Source organism: Prionailurus bengalensis, chromosome D2 (assembly GCF_016509475.1).
Source record: "Prionailurus bengalensis isolate Pbe53 chromosome D2, Fcat_Pben_1.1_paternal_pri, whole genome shotgun sequence".
NCBI lineage: Eukaryota > Metazoa > Chordata > Mammalia > Carnivora > Felidae > Prionailurus > Prionailurus bengalensis.
In genome coordinates, this window is record NC_057351.1 from 28,406,881 (window position 1) to 28,433,443 (window position 26,563).

At 35.5% G+C, this 26,563-nt stretch overlaps 1 protein-coding gene across 2 annotated transcripts in view; it reads right to left on the bottom strand.

Moving 5' to 3' along the window:
* The window catches only part of CTNNA3 (catenin alpha 3), a 1,753,506-nt gene that overhangs the window by 1,608,809 nt on the left and 118,134 nt on the right, over nucleotides 1-26,563 (bottom strand). For both annotated transcript variants that reach the window (XM_043596448.1, XM_043596447.1), the window contains exon 4: nucleotides 13,949-14,115. In XM_043596448.1, the coding sequence (XP_043452383.1) occupies nucleotides 13,949-14,115 (167 nt within the window). The remainder of the gene's footprint in view (nucleotides 1-13,948; nucleotides 14,116-26,563) is intronic.

The following is a 26,563-nucleotide window of genomic DNA, read 5'->3' on the forward strand; positions in this document are numbered from 1 at the left end:
ACTGTGCTGGTGGGCAGGGGGGAAATATGTCACCACACTCTTTTACTCCCAGTGAGGAAGGCTCACACCCACTGCCACAGACAAGCGAACAATCACCCCTCCTGTTTCCCAGGCTTCCATCTGATCCCCACCCTCCCCCAGTCTGTGCTTGGGCCATCAATATCCCTGGAGCCACAGCTCTCCTGTCTTCTATCTCTGGCTGGGATACAAAATTCCAAATTTTAAAGGACCTGGCAAGGTGGGGACCTGCTCCCTTCTTCCAGAGTACAGTGTTGAAGCACTGCTCCTGGAGCCATTCTGTCCCAGAAAAGCAGCAATGTGAATGGAACTGGAAGGTATTATGGTGAGCGAAATAAGACAGCCAGAGAAGAACAGATATCACATGTTTTCACTCATATGTGGATCTTGAAAAACTGAACGGAAGACCATGGGGAAAGGGAAGGGGAGAAAAAAACAGATACAAACAGAGAAGGAGGGAGGCCAACCACAAGACACTATTAAATACAGAGAACAAACTAAGGATAGATGAGAGTTTGGGGGAGAGGGAAAATGGGTGATGGGCAGTGAGAAGGGCACTTGTTGGGATGAGCACTGGGTGTCGTATGTAAGCCAATTTGACAACAAATTATATTCATTTAAATAAATAAATAAATGGGAAAAAGGGAAAAAGAAAAGCAGTCACTTGACTGCACAAGTGCCTGGAGTTTATGGTGAAGCACAATGAAAACCTGCAACCAGATTATCTGCCCTCTGCATGAGCCTCTGTCCCCTGCTGTTAAGTGGCTGCTCAAAGGTGTCAGCCCAATCTTTTGTCCTTGAAGAAGCAATACACCATCTTCCAAATGCACTCTAGAAAGGGTAACTTCTCTCTCCCAGTACGACCCAGGGGATCCCCACACCAGGCTGTCTGCTGTCTGCTCTCAGGCCTTTACCCTCTTCTCACCTGGACCACTGCCACCTGCTCAGATCAACTCTAGAAAATGGCACAGACTTCCAAATCCTCTGAATTTGAGCTCCACTCTGCAAAAACTTGCAATAATCAGTTCCTCCCAATTTCTCAGTCAATGATTTTTGCAGGGGTGCTCTTCTGGCACAAAACTAGCACGCTGTTCTCTCTACTCCTCTCTTCCTCTCTCTCCTCTCCACAAAAAGGGCTTCCTACTCCCTATGGCACCATGGCCTTTCTCTCCCCCAATTCATGTCTCTGCACTTCATATCTGCCACATTCTCGCCCTCAAATTATGCAGATGGTTATCTTAATCCTAGGTATTCAAAGTAATTTGATGTTGATCTAGCTGTGTTCAAGGGATGGGGCAAGCCCAGGGTCCCCCCACTACTCCCATCTTAATTTCTCCCCAATGCTTATTTCTTGAGGCTTTCCAAATCTATCTCTTATTTGCTCTCATGTGCTCTAAACATATATTTTAGTATCTATTATCTCTCATATGTGCCTCAATCGAATAAGCCTAAAACCCATAAACTACTTCTCCTCTACCTAAAACTGAAAACCAAGGTCCTCATGCCCAGCCAGATTCCTGAAAGGCTACCTGATGCTACCCTTTCTATCTAAACAGATTCCAATCACTTTCCAAATTGTAGACTGTTCCTCCTTCATTTATCTCATTCATTCCCTATCCTACCCCATCATTTCACAACCAGATGACAGCATCAGCCTAATCACTAGCCTCACTGCCTCCAGTCTGGCTCCTTTGCCCACTGCTGCTAGACTAACGGTCCTATAATGCAAATCTGCTTATGTCATACCCATGCTTAAAATATTTAATGATTCCCTGTTAGCTTTCAGACTACACTTCAAACTGTTTATCTTAGCACACAGGCCTTTCGCAAGTAGGTCTATGCCTACCTCTCCACCTTCAACTCTTTTCATTTTTAAACATTTGGTTTGTTATTTTATTGAGTTTTGAGAATTCTCAATAAATTTTGAGTACTGGCCATTCATTATGAGTGATTTGCCTATATAGTCTTCCAGACTCTGGCTTGTCTTCTAATTGTTTTTGTTTGTTTGTTTGTTTGTTTGTTTGTTTGTTTTTAGTATAGTTGTCACACATGTTACATTAGTTTGAGGTATATAACACAGTGACCCTTCATCTCAGCCCTCAGAAGTATTACAGGTCTTTGAGTATGTACTGTTCTTGCAGTTAAAATGCTCTCTTCCTCCATCACCTTCTTTGTCTAGTTACTCAAATTCACTCAAAATACTTTCCCTTGATAAATTGCCATCATGCCTCCATAATAGTTATACCAACTTCTATCAGAGTAACTTATATTAATTTATGTCTTAGTCTGTAAATTCCAGGAGAAAAGGGCCATGGTATTATTTTTTCTAAACTTGAATCCCTATCATACAGTAGTGATGAGCACACAGTAGTGCACAAAACACAACCATTTGCTGAATGGATTAATTAACAATCAAATTGGAGATACCTAGAATGATGCTGGTCCCTTTTAAAGTTATAATTTTACATGGTTTAAATTTCCTTTGTCCCTAAAGTTTTCAGTATGATATCAGGCACAAATCCAGTGATTTGTACCTTATTTGTCTCCATTTACTAGTTCCTCCTATTCTACCTTTAATACCAGTATTGTGACTTGATTTTTCTTTAAACCTTAATATCTCTGCATATATTTTTCCTAGAATATTCTGCAGAATATGCTTGGCTTCTAATAGCTCTTAATAATACAATAATTTCTTCCCTTATAAACTGCTGATATTTTTAATGAAAGGAACCTTTAGAAAGTCTCTTTGCTGGTATGCCTGCCTTTTAATAATAGAAGGTACCTTAAAAAAATATCAGCTACTGGGGCGCCTGGGTGGCTCAGTTGGTTAAGAGTCCAACTCTTGATTTTGGCTCAGGATACGATCTGATAGTTCATGGGTTCGAACCCCATGTCAGCCTCCACGTTGACAGCACAAACCTGCTTGGGGTTCTCTCTCTCCCTCTCTCTGCCCCTCCCCTGCTCATGCACACACACTCTTCCTCTCCCTCTCTCTCTCTCAAAATAAATAAACTTCAAAAAATATATAAAATTAAAAAATATAAATAAAACTCTGGTTTGATAAATGGAAAATGTTAGAACATTTGGTTCAAATTTATTTCCCTTCATTTTTTAGGCATAAGGATAACATTGTACTGCAAGAGTCTACAAGAGTCAAAAATGTGAGAAAAAGGTACCATGGTGGCAAAAGACAAGAAAAGGAAAGAAAATGAAACAGAGAGCACCAGTTCTTGCTAGGTAACTTATATATCATTTAATGTTTACAAAATCCTTTCAAAGTATTCAGAGTAAGTTTTATTATCCCTGTAACTCAGAAGAAGAAGCCAAGGCTCACAGATTTTTAACTTTCCTAAATTCACCCAGCTAATCAACAACAGAGCCAGGATTGAAGCAAAGTCTCTTCTGCCAAAAGCAATGGTTTTTTCCTCCACATTGTCCTGACCCCTAAGGAAAGCAAGAGACACCCCAGCCAATTTTGTCTCAAATAAAATCGACCTTTATAAAAACCCAGATGCCAATAAAATAAGATATGGTATCTTGAGAAGTATAAATAGTGAAGTTCAAAAAAACCTTGACCAATACTAAAAAAGAATTTTTTTAAATTCCCATGGAATGGTGGCAATAAAGCCAAACTGTCTTTCCAAGTTTCTATAATTTATTTAATATTGAAAGATTGTCATTCTCTTCTATATCCTCTCTTACTTTTGATTTGGACCTATTTCCTGGAGAAAAAAAAATTCCTTACGGAACCTGATGACTTTAAAACTGCCAAATCAAGAATCTTTGTTGTACTTAATTATATATCAACTCTGTGTTGGTCAGCACTACTTTTCCTACTGAGAATTACTCAGTGAACCACATATGCACTAGTTGGTGGTCTCAGTCTATGTCCTCATAAATGGTCTATCATAACTGCGTCTCTGGAGGCAGTCTCAGTGGAAAGAGGATAATTCAGTAAAAATAACAAAGCATAAGGAAGTCAGGAAATGTATAGGTACAGAGTATTAATCAAAAATTGAGTAATATATAGGGATGCCTGGGTGGCTCAACTGGTTAAGTATCTGACTCTTGATCACAGCTCCAGTCATGATCTCATGGTTTGTGAAGTTCGAGCCCCGCATCAGGTGCTATGCTGACAGCACTGAGGGTGCTTTTGATTCTCTGTCTCCCTCCCTCTCTGCCCTTCCTCTTCTGGTGCTCTATCTGTCTCTCTCAAAATAAATAAACATTTTTTTTAATTGAGTAATATCTCCTTGACCTGACATCTAAAAGGAAACATACCACAACAGAGATGAAAAAAAACTATAATTTAGAAAAAAACCAGTAAGGAAGAAAAGAGTAAGGCCATGAAGGAAGAAATTATGATAGTGGATACATTATTTGGTACCGTGTAATAAAGAATAAATTTAAAATGTAGCAAGGAACTGTATAAGAATGCGGAAGGGACCCCAAAATGAGCAGAAGATTTCATGAAATAGTAAGATACAATTAGAAGAGAGAAGAGTCAGGCCTTTTTCCATTACATTCCAGACAGAAGCAAGAAACAAAAATGTGACCCACTGCTTTTTAAAGAGTGTCCAGAAAAAGAAATCTATACTATTAAAGTTGATGCTCTCCCCCTAGAAAACATCTATAATACATTATTTTATAGTGGAATGTATGTGTGTATACAGAGAGACACAGCTGACTAAAGAATTCTTCTGAGGGAAAAAAAATGTCTATACGGAGGAAAATACCTTACAGAATAATTTAAGAAAGACAGTGATATATGAGGGCACAAATTAGCAGATAGAAACCTAGTGCATCCAGATAAACAGGAATTTACAGGTATGAGAAAGAACAAAGAGAGTAGGTAAGGGGAAAGAAGGTGAAAGAACAATGAGATGACGTTGCTAAAGAATTTGAAGATTTCTGATACTCAAATTGGAGCCACTTAGAATATAGTGCTACAGTAAAGAATCCCCTCCCTTCTGCCTTCCCAAATTTCTATAAGGTTTGCAATATACACAAACATACATAAACATGTCTTGTCTGGGAGTATTGGAGAGTGAGTGTGTGTGTGTGTGTGTGTGTGTGTGTGTGTGTGTGTGTGTGTCAAAATCAAGGGGGAAAAGGCCAATTACCAATTACAGATTAACCAACTATAAAATAGGGATAGAAAGACCATTCGTAAACTAATTTGTGGAAGCAAAAACTTGGAACTAGAGATGACGTTGAGAATATGAGCCCCAGAGAATTTGCAGAAATCTTGGGACATTATAGTTGATAGGACACAGAATTGGGGTTCAAGCCATTTATATATAGATTTTAAGAGTAACAAGATCCCAGCAGACAAGTGGTTTACAACCATAAGTAAGTGGATTGTGAGCAATTAAAAAATGAAGGTTAAAAAAAAACATAAAAATAAAGAAAGAAAAGGAAAAAAAGCAAGCAAGCAATAGTCAACTTGGAACTCTTACAGGGTTATGAAAAGTAAGTTAACCAAGCTAAGCTCATTTCCTTTATAATTGGGGTTACTATACTGATAAATCTACAATGCCACAGATAACACATCTTAATTTTAGCAGAGCCTTTGAGAAAGTACTTGAGGATAAAATAAAGAAACATGGTTTATACAGTAGCCTAATAAAGCAAGTTTGAAGTTCATTTCAACAACTTTACTCAAAATGGGTTAATGTTTGATTGATGTTATCTGAAAGGAAGATATATCACTGTTTTCCACATGACTAAACAATTTTTCATAAATAATCTGACTTTTAAAAATCTGAAAATTATTCCAGGTTAGGAGGTAAAGACAAAATCAAAAGTTAAAAAGATCTGAATGGATTCTAACATAAACCAGAATTAACAGGATAAAATTCCGTGAATATAAATTTAGCATCTACCTTTACATATAAAAAGATAAAACTAGTATCAGAACAAGAATGCTGAAATTAATAATAGTTTGAATTCAGAGACTTGGAGTTTAACTGCTCACAAAATCACTATGAACGAACAGCATGACAAGGCTATCATAATAAGGTAAGATAATGTTAGACATTAAATCAGAGAGGTAATTGTTTGAGTATATTATAGAACATTCACATCAGAGATTTGTTTCTATTTCAAGATGTTTTTATTTCAATATTTTATGGGTATTACTTATCTAGAACATGCATAGAAAAGTATTTGCGGAGATGATTTTAGGGACTTCGATTTCTTGTATTGGCAAATTAGTAATCAGTCTAATCCTTCTGCCGAAGAAAACTAAGAAGATTGATGAAATATAAAATACTTTATCTTAAAAACATCAAAGAGCTAATAAAACAGAGAAATTTCTTGAGATGAATTCCAGAAAAAATAATGTTTAGTACACAGAGATAGCCATTCACATGAAAAAACAAGATACCATGAGCAAAAACCAGCATAATGATCCAGGAAGTCCAGACACTAAAGTTGTCAAATTCGAACCATAATACAAATATGCTTACCATGTTCAAGTACCTCAATATCAAAAGTGAAAATTTCATCAGGAAACTGATAATCATACATGATATGGAAATTCTCAAGTATTCAGAATAGTCTGAAATGTTCAAGGGTCAAGAAATTTTCAGCCTAGGTAAGAGAAGACATAAATAAGTGCTAAGAATAATCATCAGTTATTTGAAAAATACCTTTTCCTATTGTCTTCGTTCTATGTTGCTTAAGAAAGCAGAACTAGAAGCAGTCCATGGAAATGGCAGGGAATTCACATCTAGTTTGAGAAAAATGTCTCCAACAATTAGAATTGTCCAAAATCAGGTTCACTGTCTCACAGAATTGATGAGATTGCTATTACCGTTACACAGTTGTGTATTGCATATTGTATGGCTGGAGAGAGTCTAATCTACTTCAATAAGATGAGAATATAAAGGCACTAACGTTCCTCCTCTATAATTTTTTAATCCAAGTAAAAATTTAATATAACCATAAATATTATTGGAGATATACTAAACCACTATTTCCCAAAGTATGGTCTGAGAAAGTTATAGAACTAACATAAGAGTCCTAAAGTTAGAAAATTTTGGAAATTCTGGGTTAAGCAAAATTAAATACTTTTATTTGCTTCAATATTTCTTACCAACTTGAATGTACTTAAGTGCATCAAAAACATACAAAGAAAATTTCTATATACAACATTGACCATAAAAAAATTCTTTTTTTCATGTTACATTTTTAAATCTTTCTTCCCACTTTAATTATGAGTTATTTGGAGGGTTTTATTTGTTTATTTTGTTTTATTTTTCAATTCTTTATTTAAATTTTAGTTAGTTACCATATAGTGTAATACTTCTTTCAGGAGTAGGATTTAGTGATTCATAACTTACATATAACATCCAGTGCTCAACATAACAGGTGCCTTCCTTAATACCCATCACCCATTTAGCCCATCTCCTGCCCACATCCCCTCCAGCAGACCTCAGTTGATTCTCTATAGTTGGAGTCTCTTATGGTTTGCTTTTCTCTCTTTTTTTTTCCTGCCTTCCTCTATGTTCATCTGTTTTGTTTCTTAAATTCCACATGACTGAAATCATGGCATTGTCTTTCTCTGACTGACTTATTTCATTTAGCATAATAAAAAAGACTCTAGTTCCATCCACATCATTGCAAATGGTAAGATTTCATTCTTTTCACCCCAAATAGCCAAAGTAATAATGAAGAAGAAAACCAAAGTGGGAGGCATCACAATCCCAGACTTTAGGGTCTACTACAAGGCTGTAATCATCAAGATAGTATGGTATTGGCATAAAAACAGACATATAGACCAATGGAATAGAATAGAGACCCCAGAATTGGACCCAAAAATGTATGGCCAACTAATCTTTGACAAAGCAGGAAAAGAGTATCCAACGGAAAAAAAGACAGTGTCTTTAACAAATAGTGCTTGGAGAACTGGACAGCATCAGGCAGAAGAATGAAACTCGACCACTTTCTTACACCATATACAAAAATAAACTAGAAATGGATGAAGGACCTGAATATGAGACAGGAAACCATCAAAACCCTAGAGGAGAAAGCAGGCAACAACCTCTTTGACCTCAGCCGCAGCAATTTCTTACTTGACACCTCTCCAAAGGCAAGGAATTAAAAGCAAAAATGAACTATTGGGACCTTATCAAGATAAAAAGCTTCTGTACTACAAAGGAAACAATCAACAAAACTAAAAGGCAACCGATGATATGGGAAAAGATATCTGCAAATGACATATTAGACAAAGGTCTAGTATCCAAAATCTATGAAGAACTCACCAAACTCCACACCTGAAAAACAAATAATCCAGTGAAGAAATGGGCAGAAGACATGAATAGACACTTCTCCAAAGAAGACAGCCAGATGGCCAACAAGCACATGAAAAGATGCTCAATGTCACTCATCATCAGGGAAATACAATCAAAAACCACACTGAGATATTACCTCATGCCTGTCAGAGTGGCTAAAATGAACAAATCAGGAAACTATAGATGCAGGAGAGGATGTGGAGTAATGGGAACTCTCTTGCACTGCTGGTAGGAATGCAAACTGGTGCAGCCACTCTAGAAAACAGTGTGGAGTTTCCTCAAAATATTAAAAATAGAACTACCCTATGACCCAGCAATAGCACTGCTAGGAATCTACCCAAGGGATACAGGAATGCTGATGCACAGGGGCACTTGTACCCCAATGTTTATAGCAGCACTTTCAACAATAGCCAAATTATGGAAAGAGCCTAAATGTCCATCAACTGACAAATGGATAAAGAAGATGTGGTTTATACATAAAATGGAATACTACTTGACAATGAGAAAGAATGAAATCTGGCCATTTGCAGCAACGTGGATGGAACTAGAGGGCATTATGCTAAGTTAAATAAGTAAGGCAGAGAAAGACAGATGCCATTTGTTTTCACTCATATGTGGATCCTGAGAAACTTAACAGAAGACCATGGGGGAGGGGAAGGGGGGAAAAAAAGTAACAGAGAGGGAGGGAGGCAAACCATAAGAGACTCTTAAAAACTAAGAACAAACTGAGGGTTGATAGAGGGTGGGGGAGAGGGGAAAGTGGGTGATGGGCATGGAGGATCGCACTTGTTGTGATGAGCACTGGTGTTGTATGGAAATCAATTTGACCATAAGTTGTATTTAAAAAAAAGAAAAAGAAAAAAAAAGATTTCATTATTTTCTGTGGGCAAGTAATATTCCACTATATATATATATCCTCTTTATCCATTCATCAGTCAGTGAAAATTTGGGCTCTTTCTATAATATGGCTATTGTTGATAATGCTGCTATAAGCTTTGGGGTGCCCCTTCAAATCAGTATATTTGTATCCTTTGGGTAAACACCTAGCATTACAATTGCTGGATTATACGGTAGTTCTATTTTTAACTTTTTGAGGAATATCCATACTGTTTTCCAGAGTGGCTGCACCATTTTGCATTCCCACCAACAGTGCAGGAGGGTTCCCCTCTCTCCACATCCTCACCAACATCTGTTGTTCCCTGTGTCAATTTTTTTAAGTATTTACTTATTTTGAGTGAGTGAGAGAGAGAGAGAGAGAGGGAGAGAGGGAGGGAGAGAGGGAGGAAGAGGGAGAGAGACAATCTCAAGCAGGCTGTACACTCAGCCCAGAGCCCAATGCAGGGCTTGATCTCCCATGAGATCATGACCTGAGCTGAAATCAAAAGTTGGACGCTTAACTGACTGAGCCACCAAAGCGCCCCTCCTATGTTGTTAATTTTAGCCATTCTGACAGGTCAGGTGGAATCTCATTGTGGTTTTGATTTGCATTTCCCTGATGATGAGTGATGTTGAACATCTTTTCATATGTCTGTTGGCCATCTGTATGTCTTCTTTGGAAAAATGTCTATTTCCTGTTGGATATTTATGAGACAGGCTCTATAGAATACTTTGGAGCGAGGGAATGTTGGGTTAAATAATTCTAATTTGATGGTATCAAAAAAAATCCAGTTTGTCTATTTTGTCAAAAGAATTGAATCGATGATGCAATTTAAATATAAATTTTTCATAAGGATGAAATAATGCAACACTATCACAATTTACCACAAAAGGTCTTCCTTTTTCACAGATGAGGTATCATTGTTGTACTATACACAATTGTGAGCATCTTAAATGATGTAGCCTAAATCCAGTCTCTGATGAGTTACTAGCAAATGTGGGAGAGACTAAAGAACACCTCCTCCTCCTCCTCCTGACATACCTAAATTCCTTTAACAACCTATTATAGGCCCATGAACTTGATTAAACACTTCTGAAAGGTATGTATAGTTCAAGCTGTTCTAACTCTTGGAGTACTATGTTCTTAAAGTTTTATTTTTCCTGTTGCCTTGTACAAGCAAATTTCTTAAATAAATATGCCTCCATTTCTTCATCTTTAAAATTACAATCACAATCATACGGTTGCTGAAGATTGAATTAAAGGAGATAATCCAGCACAGTGTTAGCACATTATAAAAACTCAGTAACTATAAATTATCATTTTTATTCAAAAATAGCACTTTACTTTGTTTTGATCTTCAATTACCTACTGCTTCATTTGAATGACATCATGTGTGTGAATTACTTAGCACTATGCTCAATTACAATTGGTAATGAATGTGTTTGTGATCTTTATATATGCACACTTACTTCTTAGTCGATTATGAAGGTAGCAATTTTTACCTGAAACAGACTTTCTGCTCTATCTCAACAAACCTAGAGTCTAAAATACAGGAAATATAGTGTCATTGGAACTAGAAACTACCTGCCACTTAATCTTTCATACCTTCTTCTTGGTTACAGCATTTATTAATATTTGTATTCACATATGACAAAAATGAATCTCAGAAATTTTTAGGGATTTGCTTATGGTATTGTTTATGGTAGTCAACAAACCAATAACCAACAAACAATGCTTAATTATCTCACCTACGAATCCACTAGTAGACAGCATCTGATGATGAGACTATTCCCTTTCCTAAAAACAACAACACAAAGTGCTGAATTGCTTTTTTGCAGTAATAAAACTATCAAAAAAAAAGGAATATAAAAGTATAAAGGAAACTTGTTATACTTTAGGGTTAAAATAAGCATTAGAGAGTAAAATAAATACAAGAAAAAGGTTTAAGGTAGCAATTAAAGAAAAAGATTTTAACAAGAAGGTCAATCAGAGGAGGCCATCATTTGCTTAATGTAGTAGTGATATTACAGTCACCAGACACATTTATGAATATGCAGCTGTATTTATGGACAGAAGAGTAAAAGTCCTATTTGATGCAGGAGATAGATCAGAGACTCCAAAGGAATGTTTGCAACCTTTTCAACTGGACAAAGGTGACTTTGGTCCTAAAGAAACTAAAGAAAGTCTTTGGTTACTAAAGAAAGTAAAAACGGCTTTAATAAAATTCTCTTTCTACTAAAACTTTTCTAAATGGATTTGTCTAGCAAAATAACAAGATACCTTGCTGCCTTTGTAGTATCCTAGTAAAATTGTATTTTTTACTCATATTAAATCAATTTATACATTTTCATAACGGATTACTACAGATATCACAGACTACATGTAAACATACACAGTTTATGTTGGATCAAGTGGAGCTGGCAAACAGTATTCATTTACAAACTAGGATAAACTTCCTAGTGTCTTCAGTTTTAATGTTTTTCTATTTATATTTGTATATTATTTATATTACCTATATAATCCTAGCCATTTTCTTATCAGTAAACCATCCTCTGTTTTTCAATCTACCACTGGCTTTAAGATAAACAATCCTAAAATTTGTATGGAACCACAAAAGATCCCAAAGACCTTGAAAAGGGAAAGCAAAGCTGGAGGCATCATGATTTTGGACTTCAAGCTATATTACAAAGCTATAGTAATTAAAACAGCATGGTACTGGCACAAAAATAGACACGTATATCAAGGTATGAGAACAGGAAACCCAGAGGGGTGGCCTGGGTGGCTCAGTCAGTTAAGTGTCTGACTTTAGCTCAGGTCACGATCTCACTGTTCCTGAGATTGAGCCCTTCATCAGGCTCTCTGCTTGTCAATGCAGAGCCAGCTTTGGATCCTCTGTCTCTCTCTCTCTCTCTCTCTCTCTCTCTCTCTCTCTGTCCCTCTCCAACTGACTCTTTCTCTCAAAAAAAATTTAAAAATATAAATAAAGTTTGTAACTACTGTTCTTTTATGTATATATATATATATATATATATATATATATATATATATGTGTGTGTGTGTGTGTGCGTGTGTGTGTATAAACCTGTTCTTTAATATATATATAGAGAGAGAGATACATATGTGTGTGTGTGTGTGTATGTGTATTGAGAGAGAGAGAGAGAAAACCTAGAAATGAATGCACAACTATGTGGTCAATTAATCTTCCACAAAGTAGGAAAAAATATCCAATGGGTAAAAGAATGTCTCTTCAACAAATGGTGTTGACAGCAACACTCAAAGGAATGAAACTGCACCACTTTCTTATACCATACACAAAAGTAAATTCAAAATGAATGAAAGACCTAAATGTGAGACAAAACCCATAAAAATCCCAGAGGAGAACACAAGCAGTAACCCCTTTGACATCAGCCTTAGCAACTTCTTACTAGATATGCTTCCTGAGGCAAGGAAAACAAAAGCAAAAATAAACTATTAGGACTTCATCAAGATAAAAAGCTTCTGCACATTGAAGAAAACAATCAACAAAAGTAAAAGGCAGCCTGCTGATTGGGAGAAGATATTTGCAAATGACATATCTGAGAAAGGGTTAGCATCCAAAATATATAAAGAACTTCTAAAACTCAACACTCAAAAAAACAAATGATCCAGTTAAGAAATGGGTAGAAGACATGAATAGGCATTTTTCCAAAGAAGACATCTAGATGGCTGACAGACACATGAAAAAATCTTCAACATCACTGGTCATCAAGGAAATACAAATCAAAACTACAATAAGATATGATCTCACACCTGTCAGAATGGCTAAAATCAACAACACAAGAAACAACAGGTGTTGGCAAGGATGCGGAGAAAGGGAAACCCTCTTACGCTGCTGGTAGGAATACAAACTGGTACAGCCACCCTGGAAAACAGTATGGAGGTTCCCCAAAAAGTTAAAAATAGAACTACCCTATAATCCAGCAATTGCAATAATAGGTATTTACCCAAAGTTTACAAAAAATACTAATTCGAATGGATACATGCAACCCAATGTTTATAGCATTATCAACAATAGCCAAATTATGGAAACGGCCAAATGCCCACTTACTGAAGAATGGATAAAGATGTGGTATACATATACAATGGAATATTATTCAGCCAAAGACAAGAATGAAATTTTGCCATTTGCAATGATGTGGATGGAGCTACAGAGTATTTATGCTAAGTGAAATAAGTCAGTGAAAGACAAATACCATATGATTTCATTCGTATGTGGAATTTAAGAAACAAAACAAATGATCATAAGGGAAAAAAGAGAGAGGCAAACCAAGAAACAGACTCCTAACTATAGAGAACAAATTGATGGTCACCAGAGGGAAGGTGGATCAGGGTGGGGTGGGTGGATGGGTAAAATAGGTGATGGGGATTAAGGAGTGCACTTGTGAAGAGACCAGGTATTGTATGTAAGTGTTGAATCACTAAATCATACACCTGAAATTAATATTACACTATATGTTAAGTACCTAGAATTTAAGTTAAAACTTTAAAAATTTTTCAATTTTAAACATGTTGAAAAAGAAACTACAACAAAAAGACTAACTTCTGACTTTGTTCTTTTGAGGTATACATGACTTGCACAATTCAATCCAGTCAGCTTCTGTTGGATGACTATAAGAAATGAAGGCAAGGCTGGGATGCACTAGGATTGATGCCAGGTTCGGAAAAAGTAATTAGAAATGAGAACAATGCCAAGGTAAACTGGCCATCTTTTACTTACAGCTGACACGTGCTGTAAGAGACACATGACATCAATCATGTCTGCGAGGATAAGGAGTCTGGTAACTGCAGCCAACAAGGCACGGGCAGCCTGAACCACAGCCTCCCTTTTTGGGAGATAACAGGGGTCATCTGCAAATCTCTCAGCTGATACTTTCAGAGCTTCACCTGAAAAACACAACCCAAAATAATATACTTTAAGTTTCAGCTATACCTGTTTAAGTATTTATCATCCTAATTCTAAGTACATTCTATGACTAAGCATAATATTAAAATAGTGTCAGTTGACACTAGAACACTGTCTCTTAATAAACAATGGAGTTTAAAATCGACATTTCTCTTTGATAAATGCTCTGGAGTTTAAGAAGCATGATACCATTTTCCTGCAAGAGAATTGTGCTCAATTGACTAGCAACATCTAGTAACACCGCTGTCAACTTCTGCATTTGCTGAATCTCATTTGCTGTGAAAGGTTTCATTACTAAGACTTCAACTGGAAACAATCTGGCTTATAAAAATAAGGTAAATCTTCATTAAACTACTTTCCAGCTCAATGTTAGAGCTGTTTGAGACAATGTTTGAGACAGTAGCAATGTTTGAGACAGTAATTCTCTGAGATAAAAGTTTAACATAGGCAGATTTATCCTAAACTGTCAATATAATAACCTATCTCCTAAATTGTCAAATTATACTTCATAGTACATAATTGTTAGAGAAATATGCCTACAATTTTTAAGGTTTTTTTCGCTGAAAATACGTTTTATGATAAAAGCAATGTGTACTCATTCATTTTTAAAAGTTCACAGTTCAGAAGGGTATGAAATGAAAAGATTCCTCTTTACCCCTCTCCACTAACATAATTGCTTACCACATCCACTATGTTTTAAGTTTTTCAATTTAAACTTGTTTTTATTATGAAATCACTACATGCTCATTACTTTTAAATAATTCACTATACTGAAGAGTATAAAGTGAAAACAATTTTTAGAAAGTCTCCATATAAATCACCCAAAAATACTCATGGAGTTCTTGTATATCCATCCAGAAACTTTTCCATGAATACATGTTTTATGTGTGTGCATATGTATAAATATTTATTTATATGTATAAATGTATATGTATGTTTAAATGTATGTATTTTTATGAATATATTCACACATTCATATATATGAATATATAAAATATTTTCTGTCCTAAGAAAACAGAGGCATTTTATATTTTAAATGGAACACACAGAAGATATAAATACTTTTCACAAATATTTTCATACTATAAACATTTTCTACAATTTGTTTTTTCACTTACCAATTTATTTTCTTTTCATGCTGGGATATAATTGACCAGGAGACATTAAAGAATGAACGGTAACTTACCATGTGGGCTCTAAAGCTGTTCTGCTTCAGCATCTGTCCTACTACCTCAGACAAGTCACTTAACTTCTTTATGCCTTATTTTTTCCCTTGCAAATGGAGTTAATAATAATAATACCTACAATTTTTATAAAAATTAAATAAGAACAGTGCTTTGAGCTTACTAAAGAGTTGATTGGCTTTTGTCATTCTTTTTAATACTTGAATAAAGTTACATTTTACTGATATACTATAACTTATTTTACGAGACCTCCATTAAACACATAAATAATTTCCAACTTTTTCCTATTTCAAACTGTACTGCAAAGAATGACACATAGTTTTGCATGCATGAGCAAACTTAGCTGGAGGATAAATTCTCAAAAGTGGAATTGCTGAGTCAAGAGGCAAATGAATTTTAAGGTTTGATACATATTGTCAAAAAATTTTCCAAAATACAGCTATCTCACCAATAACATATTAAAGGGAGTGTCTTACCTACTCCATGAATATTTTAGTCATTTATTTGTGAAAGTCATCATAATGAAAATGAAATTGAGTATTTTTATTAAATATAACAAAGAATAGTGTTCCTTATAATGGACAGAACCTATGAAGAGGGTCTGAGACTGTCTCAACATGTTAATATAAACATGTTAGCTCTCTTAGCAATACCAAGTTAGGAATTCAGACTATTAAGTCAGACACCTCTGAGATCAAATTCTTATCTGCCTCTTCTAGCTCTGAGACCTTGGATGCTTAAATACTTTCAGTGTCCTCATGTAATGGAAAGGCATAAAAATATTACTTATTTCACAGTGTTTCTGAGATGGCTAAATGAGATATAATTCATAACATATATTTAGCACAGTATCTGAACATGGAAAGCACTCAACAAATATTAGCTGTTATTTTCTCAGGAAATTTCTAGTAGAGTTGGTAAATTTTTAAGACCAGGAAATGGTGATTTTTATGTGTTTCTCTGCAAGTTAGAATTTCTGCGAGGAGACTGAAAATTAAAGTGACCTCAGAAATTCAGAGAGCAGGTTAATTCCCACATAAAAGATTTTTTTCTTGTCATGATTCTGAATTGGAAAGTTATGATAGTCTTTATACAATATGGTCTTTGACTTTACTAAAACTAAATACACATCAAAATAGAATTATGTGTTGTTGACTAAAAATGTTGGGATGTTGAACAACTGGTTGAAGAGTCATACTCAGGAAAATATCATTTAAACATTAAAGATCAATTACAGTCTCTGTCTCCATTAAGGTAATATGAAGAGAAAACCAAGTAGCACTATTGGGAAAAAAAGGCACTCCTGAAGTACATGAACAAAGATGCAACAAGTAAATTTCCTATTACTGGACTTACCACCCTCCCTCTCCTGCAACGCTCTTTTCAGCTTCACCTCATACTTCTCCCAACTTAAGCATCACTTCCTCTGTGAAGCCTCCAATGCCCCCTTACCAAGGGAGTCCCACAGTAAGGCAGGTCTCACAGTAAGATTCTATGCTTCCTATCATAACTATCCATCATCATTTACCGTAATAACTTAAATCAAAGCCTGTCCTTAACTCTAAATCAAAAGACTAGTGAGAGTCACACCAGTCAGAATGCCTAAAATTAACAACATAAGTAACAACAGGTGTTGGCAAGGATGTGAAAAAGCGGGAATGCTCTTACACTGTTGGTGGGAAAACAAACTGACACATCCACTGAACATCAGTGTGGATGTTCCTCAATAAGTTAAAAATAGAAATACCCTATGATCCAGCAATTGCACTAGTAGGTTTTACCTAAAGGATACAAAAATATTAATTCAAAGGAACACATGCACCCCAATGTTTGTAGCAGTATTATCAACAATAACCAAATTATGGAAAAAGCCCACATGTCCATCAACTGATTAATGGATAAAGATGTGATGTGATAGATATACAGACATAGATAGATAATATAGATATAGATGATATAGATAGATATAGATGATATAGATATAGATATAGATATAGATGATATAGATAGATATAGATATAGATATAGATATAGATATAGATATAGATATAGATATAGATATAGATATAGATATAGATATGATATATAGATATATAAATATAGATATAGATATAGACATAGACATAGATATAGATATAATGAAATATTACTCAGCCATAAAAAAGAATGAAATCTGGCCATTTGCAACAAGTGGATAGAGCTAGAGAGTATTATGCTAAGCAAAATAAGTCAGTCAAAGACAAATACAGTATGATTTCACTCATATATGAAATTTAAGAAACAAAACAGATGAATATGGAGGGGGAAAAGAGACGCAAACCAGGAAATAGATTCTTAAGTATACAGAACTAATTAAGGGTTACAGGGGAGGGGAGGTAGGTGGGGAAGGGATAGGTTAAATAGGTGATAGGTATTAATGAGGGCACTTGTGATGAACACCAGGTGTTGTATGTAAGTGATAAATCACTAAATTCTACACCTGAAACTAATATTATATTACATGTTAACTAACTGGAATTTAATAAAAACTTGAAAAAGGAAAAAAAAGAAAAAGACTAGTGAGAATAAGAGCTGCACTGGTCCTGGTCACCACAGTATTCCCAAGTTAGAACAGTGCCTACTCTGATGAATATATCTGACACATTGAATGTGTGTTGTTGAATGAATATGTGAATGAACATTATTCAACTTTTCTTTTAACAAACATATGTTGTTCCTTATATAACACAGCTCCATCCTAGGCATCCAAGATACAGAGATTAATACAACGCAGTTTTGAGCCTAATAATTTCACAAATGAGAGCCAACAAACACTGTCATACAATCTAAGCAGGGCTCAAGCAGAGACCTGTACAAAGTAGTAAAAGGCACAGAGAAGGACGTACCTCTGCCTGAGGTGTCAGAGGACACACTGAGAAATGTTCAAGGTAGGAGCAACATGTTCCAACTATTTATTATCAAAGATAGCTGGTTTATATAATCTAGTCAGTTCGCTGCCTAATTGTCTTCTGTCAGGGAAAAAAAATGGCTATTTTCCAAATAGAAAAAAAAGCACAACAAATTCCTTTCTATCTACAATATTAGCATCCATGTGTTATAGAGTCTACACATGAGAAGTCTATTCTTTTGAAATATCATTTCCAATATTTCTTTTAATGCTTTTAATTTGAAATTTAATAAATAGGAAATTTCACTTTTGATATACATACAAATAAAAAACTATACCTTTCCTTCAAGAAATCCCATTCCATACATCAGAGCAATTTACTGAAGCTCCCGAAAATACCACAAGAACTAGGTTCAGAAAGTTTTCTGTTAGATTCATTTTGTTCCTTTCCTATAAAATATGCTCTTTTTAATCTTCAAGAAAATCAGTTATGAAATTCCTGCTTGAATAATGTACTGAAGTATATACTCTACAAAGATATCTACATATAAAGAGATTTTGTACATATATAAGTGTAATATGGAAAAACTTCTGAATATACAAAAATCTGATGTGTAAAAAATTTATGTGACCATATAAACTCCAGAAGTAAAAAAAAAAAAAAAGAAAGATTTTTGGCTAAATAGACACATTACAAAATATTCTTCACTTTATAGGATACTTGCATGGTTCTTTTAAATAGCAAGTTCCTTTGCCTCATTCAAAAGTACAACTCCACTTTCTAAAAGTCATTGTAAAATGATTATATTGACTATAAGCTTTAAAATCAGAATCAAACAAACAAACAAACAAAAAAAAAACACTGCATAAGTAAAACATCCAGAAGAGAAAGGAGAACAACCAAAATGAAAAGGAGCAAATACTAAAGATCGAATTTCCTCTAACTTTTATAATTAACATTATGTTTATTATTCAATTAAGATTTCTAGTGTATGCCTCTGGCCACTCTTCTGTGTGTTTGAATATTTGATACCATGTGACATGCACTAATGCATATTAATTGATTCAATATATAATAACATACTCCACTATAATGGAGTTCTGAGGCTGAGACTGGGCACTAGGGGTTTGCTTTTATTTGTTTTTAATTGAGAAAAAGCCATTTGAATTTTGAAACACCTAAAAGGTAGAAGCTTGAATTTAACTTTGGAGCAGACTGATTTGGGTGGGGTGGGGGGAGACAAGAGGAGGATGACTTCAATTAGGCCCTAAACTTACACAGACGTTAAAAAAAAAAAAAAAAAAAGCAAAGACCTTATTTACAATGTTTGAGACAACTTTAAATGTAAGGAGCAAAATGTTTTCTATGTTAAAAGAAAACCTTATAATGGCAGAATTAAGAGCCAAAGAATGAGCCACTGCTGTGTGGACTCAGGCTTGAAAGCTACAAGAATATCAGCAGCACCTACAGGTACATCAGCAAGACCTATAGACTCAAATGCAGCTGTATATGGTTGTCATTGTAAAATACTGGCTGTGTTTTACTTCCCTTTCATTATCTCCAAACTCTCAGTAAATTCTTATCACAAGTCGTAATTTGGTTCCAGCCAAAGCAAAGTAACAAAACTAGATTTTTTTCCCACCTGAAAATGGACAAAATATGTGAAAAAATGGTTGCGAAGGCAATGGACATCAGGCAATAAAGGACAGCAATCTTTGAGAAATGGGAACCAAGCAACATGAGATCTTTGCTAGCACTTGCTTATTGCTTTGAGAGACTTTCCAGGCCACAGACAGGAAGGGAAAATTAATACAGAGCCTGGAAAACTCTCTGAGCTAAAGAGACAGAACTAAGCATCCAGAGAGATTGTGGCAGCTAACGTACACAGAACAGAGAATGAGAAAGAAGAGTGATACACAGGGAGAGAACTCTAAAGATGTGCAGAAACTCCCCCTTGAGTATTCAGCTACTGATCAACACAGACATGGGGAAGAAACTACCTAAGGTTAAAAAAACAAAAAGCCATCTGAAAAGATTTAAGGTAATAGTACTTGACACACAGCACTGGAAATAGTGCTTGTTCCCACCACCAGAATGGAAAACTTCATGATTTATTGGATATTGGATAGAGACATAGTGGGGAATAATTAGCCCTAGAATGAGCAGTGCCCCAGTATCCCCTAACAAAACAATTCAGAGAAAGCAGAATTTCTACCTTTAAGGCATTAATCATCAGAGAATAGCTGTGGCCGGGTAAAGATAACAGGAGGACAGCATCATGAGTTAACTAAAGTAGAAGGGCATAGGCAACCTGGCACTGAGTCCTGCACCATTGAGAATAATCAAAATGAGCTGGAGAATGCTTTGATAGGGCTAATTCTATAAAATTATGAATGTTTATAAAATATAAAATTTGGTGGGGTTCACTTCCATAAAACTGATGGAAACGTCTCCAAACATCACAAGTGGGATATAGTAGAAATTCTTAAGAGACCTCCTCTTAACCATCTCTCTAGATTAATCAATTCTTTTTATTCCCTCTCAGAAACATATTAATGATCCCTCCTTCCTGCTCAATACCAAAGGATTATTTCAAGTATACTGCAGCCCTTCTGTTCCCACTAATTGAAGTATGTACCAAGAGCCTGTCAGGGAAAAAAAAAAAAGACTGTCAGTTTGTTCTGCAACCTTTTGATGTCAGTTGTAATTATAATTATGAAATTTTAAGAAATATATAAACTTATCAAATGATAATACAAAAAAGACCTGTTATTTCTTTGAAAATTAATTTGAATGCTAGGAGACACTCAATAAAAATTAGTTGCAAAAACTGTCAAATTGAGTCTGGAAGAAAAAAAGTTGGGGAAAGTAAGGGAGAAAATTATAAAATATCAAGAAGGATGCTGCAGGTTGGCAGCTTCTCAAGTGTCATTAAGTTCTCTTCCATTAAGACACCAAAACTACAGGGGCACCTGGGTGGCTCAGTTGGTTAAGCGTCTGACTTCAGCTCAGGTCATGAACTCACGGTTTGTGGGTTCAAGCCCTGCATCAGGCTCTGTGCTGACAGCACAAAGCCTGGAGCCTGCTCCGGATTCTGTGTCTCCCTCTCTCTCTGCCCCTCCCCCACTCATGCTTTCTCACACTCTCTCTCTCTCTCTCAAAAATAAAATTAAAAAACTTAAAATAAAAAAAAAATTTTTTAAAGACACCAAAACTAGAAATCTTAGTCAATATAGTATGGGTGTGATTTAGGCAAAAAGAATTGTATGAGATTCAATTAACAGCCTTGTACTAGAAATGGGAGTTGGCCCAACATCAAGAAATTAGCTAATGTTTACATTACATCTGTTAAGATAAAATAAAATATTTAAGAGGTGTGTCTATGTATACAAAAATAAATGAACTTTTCACTTCCAATAATAAAAAAAAACATATCTTAAAGCAAATATTGTGCAGCACTGTAAAACACTGGAAATTAATTTCAATCTTACTTGGGCAAACTTTAACTATACATTAATATGTAAAAATACATTAGTCCACATAAAAATAAAATATAATAATAAACTTCAATATAAAGGGAGCTTTTAAAATAGGGCTAGCTGATGACACTTCAAAGTTTTGAAAGAATGATGAAGTACTTTTAAAAGTTGACAAAAATAGTTTCAAATAGGTTTTTTTTAAGTTTATTTATTTATTTTGAGAGAGAAGAGCAAGAACATGAATGAGGAGGGTCAGAGAGAGAGGGAGAGAATCCCAAGCAGGCTCCACACTGTTAGCATGGAGCCTGACACAGGACTTGTTCTCATAAACCATGAGATCATGACCTGAGCCAAAACCAAGAGTCAGATGCTTAACTGACTGAGCCACCCAGGCAGTGGTAAAAAGTGACAAAATAATTTCATGTCATATTTAAATTTGGCCATAATTTTAAGATAACAATATATATAAAGTATCTAAGTATTAAACCTAACATTGTAATTCCTACATTATCTCCAACTATTAGGAGTATAATGTATTTAAAGCTATTAATAATAAAACAAAATGACAAGAAAACATAGCTATCCATATATTACAATGAACAATAAAAAAAGATAATAGTATGGATTTATAACTTAATTAAATGGTCAAACTTTGAACCACAATTGCTGCCCACAATTGCTATCTATTGCATTTATCTCCAAACACCCTATTGACTAATCTGGCACTAATACACATTTATTTAGGGGCACCTGGGTGGCTCAGTCGGTTAAGCGTCCAACTTTAGCTCAAGTCATGATCTCACAGTTCATGGGTTTGAGCCCCATGTCAGGCTCTGTGCTGACAGCTCAGGGCCTAGAGCCTGCTTCAGATTCTGTCTCCCTCTCTCTCTCTCTCCCCCCGTCCCACCCCAACTCATGCTCTGTCTCTTTCTCTCAAGAATAAACATTAAAAGGCTTTAAATTTTTTTTCTTTAATATTATTCCGATGTCAATTTAATTCTTTTGAGGGGAAAAACTAAATCTTACAACTAGTATATCAGACTAAATTATCCACTATTTTTTCCAATATTTCATTTGCTAAGTATGAGTAAGCTTAGCTTCTATTATATTATGCTGAATTAGCAATAATTTACATCCTTGATTTCCTCACATCTGCTAAAAGAATCTCATTACCATGCTTTGAAATTGGGAGTGACAATACTGTCATTTTTTTCTAAGAAATGATATCCAACCCTTACAATGAGCTCATTCATTTATGCAACAAATATGCATTCAGCTATACCATAAGCAAAGTACTCTGAAGTATACAATCATAACTAAAATATGGTCTCTGTCAGGTATCCCTGAGTAGGAACCTTTTTTTTGGTTTTTTTTTTTTTAATTTACATCCGAATTAGATAGCATAGAGTGCAACAATGGTTTCAGGAGTAGACTCCTTAAGCCTCTTAACCATTTAGCCCATTCCCCCTCCCACAACTCCTCCAGTAACCCTGTTTGTTCTCTATATTTAAGAGTCTCTTATGTTTTGTCCCCCTCCCTGTTTTTATAATATTTTTGCTTCCCTTCCCTCATGTTCATCTGTTCTGTGTCTTAAAGTCCTCAAATGAGTGAAGTCATAGTATATTTGTCTTTCTCTGACTAATTTCGCTAAGCATAATAACCTCTAATTCCATCCACATAGTTGCAAATGGCACGATTTCATTCTTTTTGATTGCCGAGTAATACTCCATTGTACATATGTACCACATCTTCTTTTTTTTTCAATATGAAATTTATTGTCAAATTAGTTTCCATACAACACCCAGTGCTCATCCCAACAGGTGCCCTCCTCAATACCCATCACCCACCCTCCCCTCCCTACCACCCCCCATCAACCCTCAGTTTGTTCTCAGTTTTTAAGAGTCTCATATTTTGGCTTCCTCCCTCTCCAACCTTTTTTTTTTCCTTGCCCCCCCACTATGGTCTTCTGTTAAGTTTCTCAGGATCCACATAAGAGTGAAAACATATGGTATCTGTCTTTCTCTGTATGACTTATTTCACCTAGCATAACACTCTCCAGTTCCATCCACGTTGCTACTAAAGGCCATATTTCATTCCCTCTCATTGCCAGGTAGCATTCCATTGTGTATATAAACCACAATTTCTTTATCCATTCATCAGTTGATGGACATTTAGGCTCTTTCCATACTTTGGCTATTGTTGATAGTGCTGCTATAAACATTGGGGTGCATGTGCCCCTTCGTAACAGTATACCTGTATCCCTTGGATAAATACCTAGTAGTGCAATTGCTGGCTCATAGGGTAGTTCTATTTTTAACTTTTTGAGGAATCTCCATACTGTTTTCCAGAGTGGCTGCACCAGTCTGCATTGCCACCAGCAGTGCAAAAGAGATCCTCTTTCTCCACATCCTCGCCAACATCTGTTCTTGCCTGAGTTGTTAATGTTAGCCATTCTGACAGGTGTGAGGTGGTATCTCATTGTGGTTTTGATTTGTATTTCCCTGATGATGAGTGATGTGGAGCATTTTTTCATGTGTTGGTTGGCCATCTGGATGTCATATTTGGGAAGTATCTATTCATGTCTTTTGCCCGTTTCTTCACTGGATTATTTTTTTTTGGGGTGTTGAGTTTGATAAGTTCTTTATAGATTTCAGATACTAACCCTCTATCTGATACATCACTTGCAAATATTTTCTCCCATTCTGTTGGTTTCCTTTTAGTTTTGCTGATTGTTTCCTTCGCTGTGCAGAAGCTTTTTATTTTGATGAGGTCCCAATAGTTCATTTTTGCTTTTGTTTCCCTTGCCTCTGGAGACATGTTGAGTAAGAAGTTGCTGCGGCCAAGATCAAAGAGGTTTTTGCCTGCTTTCTCCTCAAGGATTTTGATGGCTTCCTGTCTTACATTTAGGTCTTTCATCCATTTTGAGTTTATTTTTGTGTACGGTGTAAGAAAGTGGTCCAGGTTCATTCTTCTTCATGTTGCCGTCCAGTTTTCCCAGCACTTGCTGAAGAGCCTGTCTTTATTCCATTGGATATTCTTTCCTGCTCTGCCAAAGATTAATTGGCCATATGTTTGTGGGTCCATTTATGGGTTCTCTATTCTGTTCCAGTGATCTGAGTGTCTGTTTTTGTGTCATGGGTAGGAACCATTTTATGAGTGGTTTTAAATGTAATCATCTTCAGAAGTATTCCTAAATAACATATTAAAATAGAATTCCATAGCACCCACTGAAAAATAATGCATATACATAATAATCATCATATTGAACAATTCCTAAAGACTTCACTATTATTTTATAAATCATAAAAAATGAATTTTAAGAGTCTATGGGTTGTTCTCAGAGTTCCAATTCAAGATGGTAACAGAGTAGGATCCTGATCTTATGTTTTCCCATGGATCCTCAAATCTACACCTACATATTGATAACTCCCTCTGAAAGAAATCCAGAAACTAGAAGAGTGACTACAACATATTAGAAGAGCAAGAAAAACTGCACAATGAAACAGATAGGAGAGGCTGAGACACAATCTTGCCATAAACCCTACCCTCCTCCATGGCAACACACAACTGAAAGAAAATTCACAACCTTGAACTTCCAAAACAATCTCAGGGGGGAAAAAGGAGCAAAATTGGAGTAATCACACTTCTCAATTTCAAAACTTAGTAAAAAACTATAGTAATCAATAGAACTGATATCCCAGAGATAAACCCTTACATTTATGTAAGGTGCAAAGAAAATTCAGTGGGAAGGTAGTAATATTTTCAACAAATGGTGCTAGGAAAATTGGATATCCACATTCAGAAAGAGAAAGAGAGAGAGAGAGAAGCAGCAACTGAATATCTATCTCATATCCTACACAAACGTTAACTCAAAGTGAATCACAGACCTATCACAGACCTATCCCAGAGCCAAAACTGTAGAACTCTTAGAGAAAACTATGAGAGTTTGGGTTAGGCAATGTATTATATGCTACCAAAGTAATTAAAGAAAAAAAATGATAAGTCAGAAAATCAAAATTTTAAATTTTGAACCCCAAAGAGCCAAAGCAATTTTGAACAAGAACAAAGCTGAAAGTATCACACTCCCTGAATTCAAAACATACTACAAAGCTATAGTAATCTAAAACAGTGTGGTAAGGCATAAAAAGAGACTTATAGACCAATCAAACAGAATAGAGGGCTCAAAAATAAGCCCATACATTTGTGGTCAATTGATCTTCAATAAAGATGCCAAGAATACATAATGGGGAAAAGATAGCCTCTTTAATAAATGGTACTGGGAGAGGCACCTGGGTGGCTCAGTCATTTGAGCATCTGACTTCGGCTCAGGTCATGATCTCATGGTTCATGAGTTCAAGCCCCATCTCAGGCTCTGTGCTGACAGCTCAGGGCCTAGAGCCTGCTTCAGATTCTGTGTCTCCCTCTCTCTCTGCCCCCCCCCTCAAAAATAAACAAATATTTTTAAAAATTTTAATAAATAAATATAATAAAATAAATGGTACTGGGAAATCCAACACATGCAATATCCACATGCAAAAGAATTAAATTGGACCCTTTTCTCACACATACATGAAAATCAACTCAAAATGGATTAAAGACTTAAATGTAAAATCTGAAGCAATAAAATTCATAAAGGAAAACTTAGGCAAAAAGCTTGCAGACATTAAACTGGGCAATGATTTCTTGAATATGACACCAAAAGCACAGGCAAAAATTGACAAGGGGGACTGTATCAAACAAAAAATCTTTTGAAAAGCAAAGAATTAACAAAATGAAAAGGCAACCTATGGAATTGGGAGAAAATATTAGCAAACCATATATCTGATAAGGGGTTAATATCCCAAATATATAAGAAACTCCTGGGGCCAAGATGGCGGA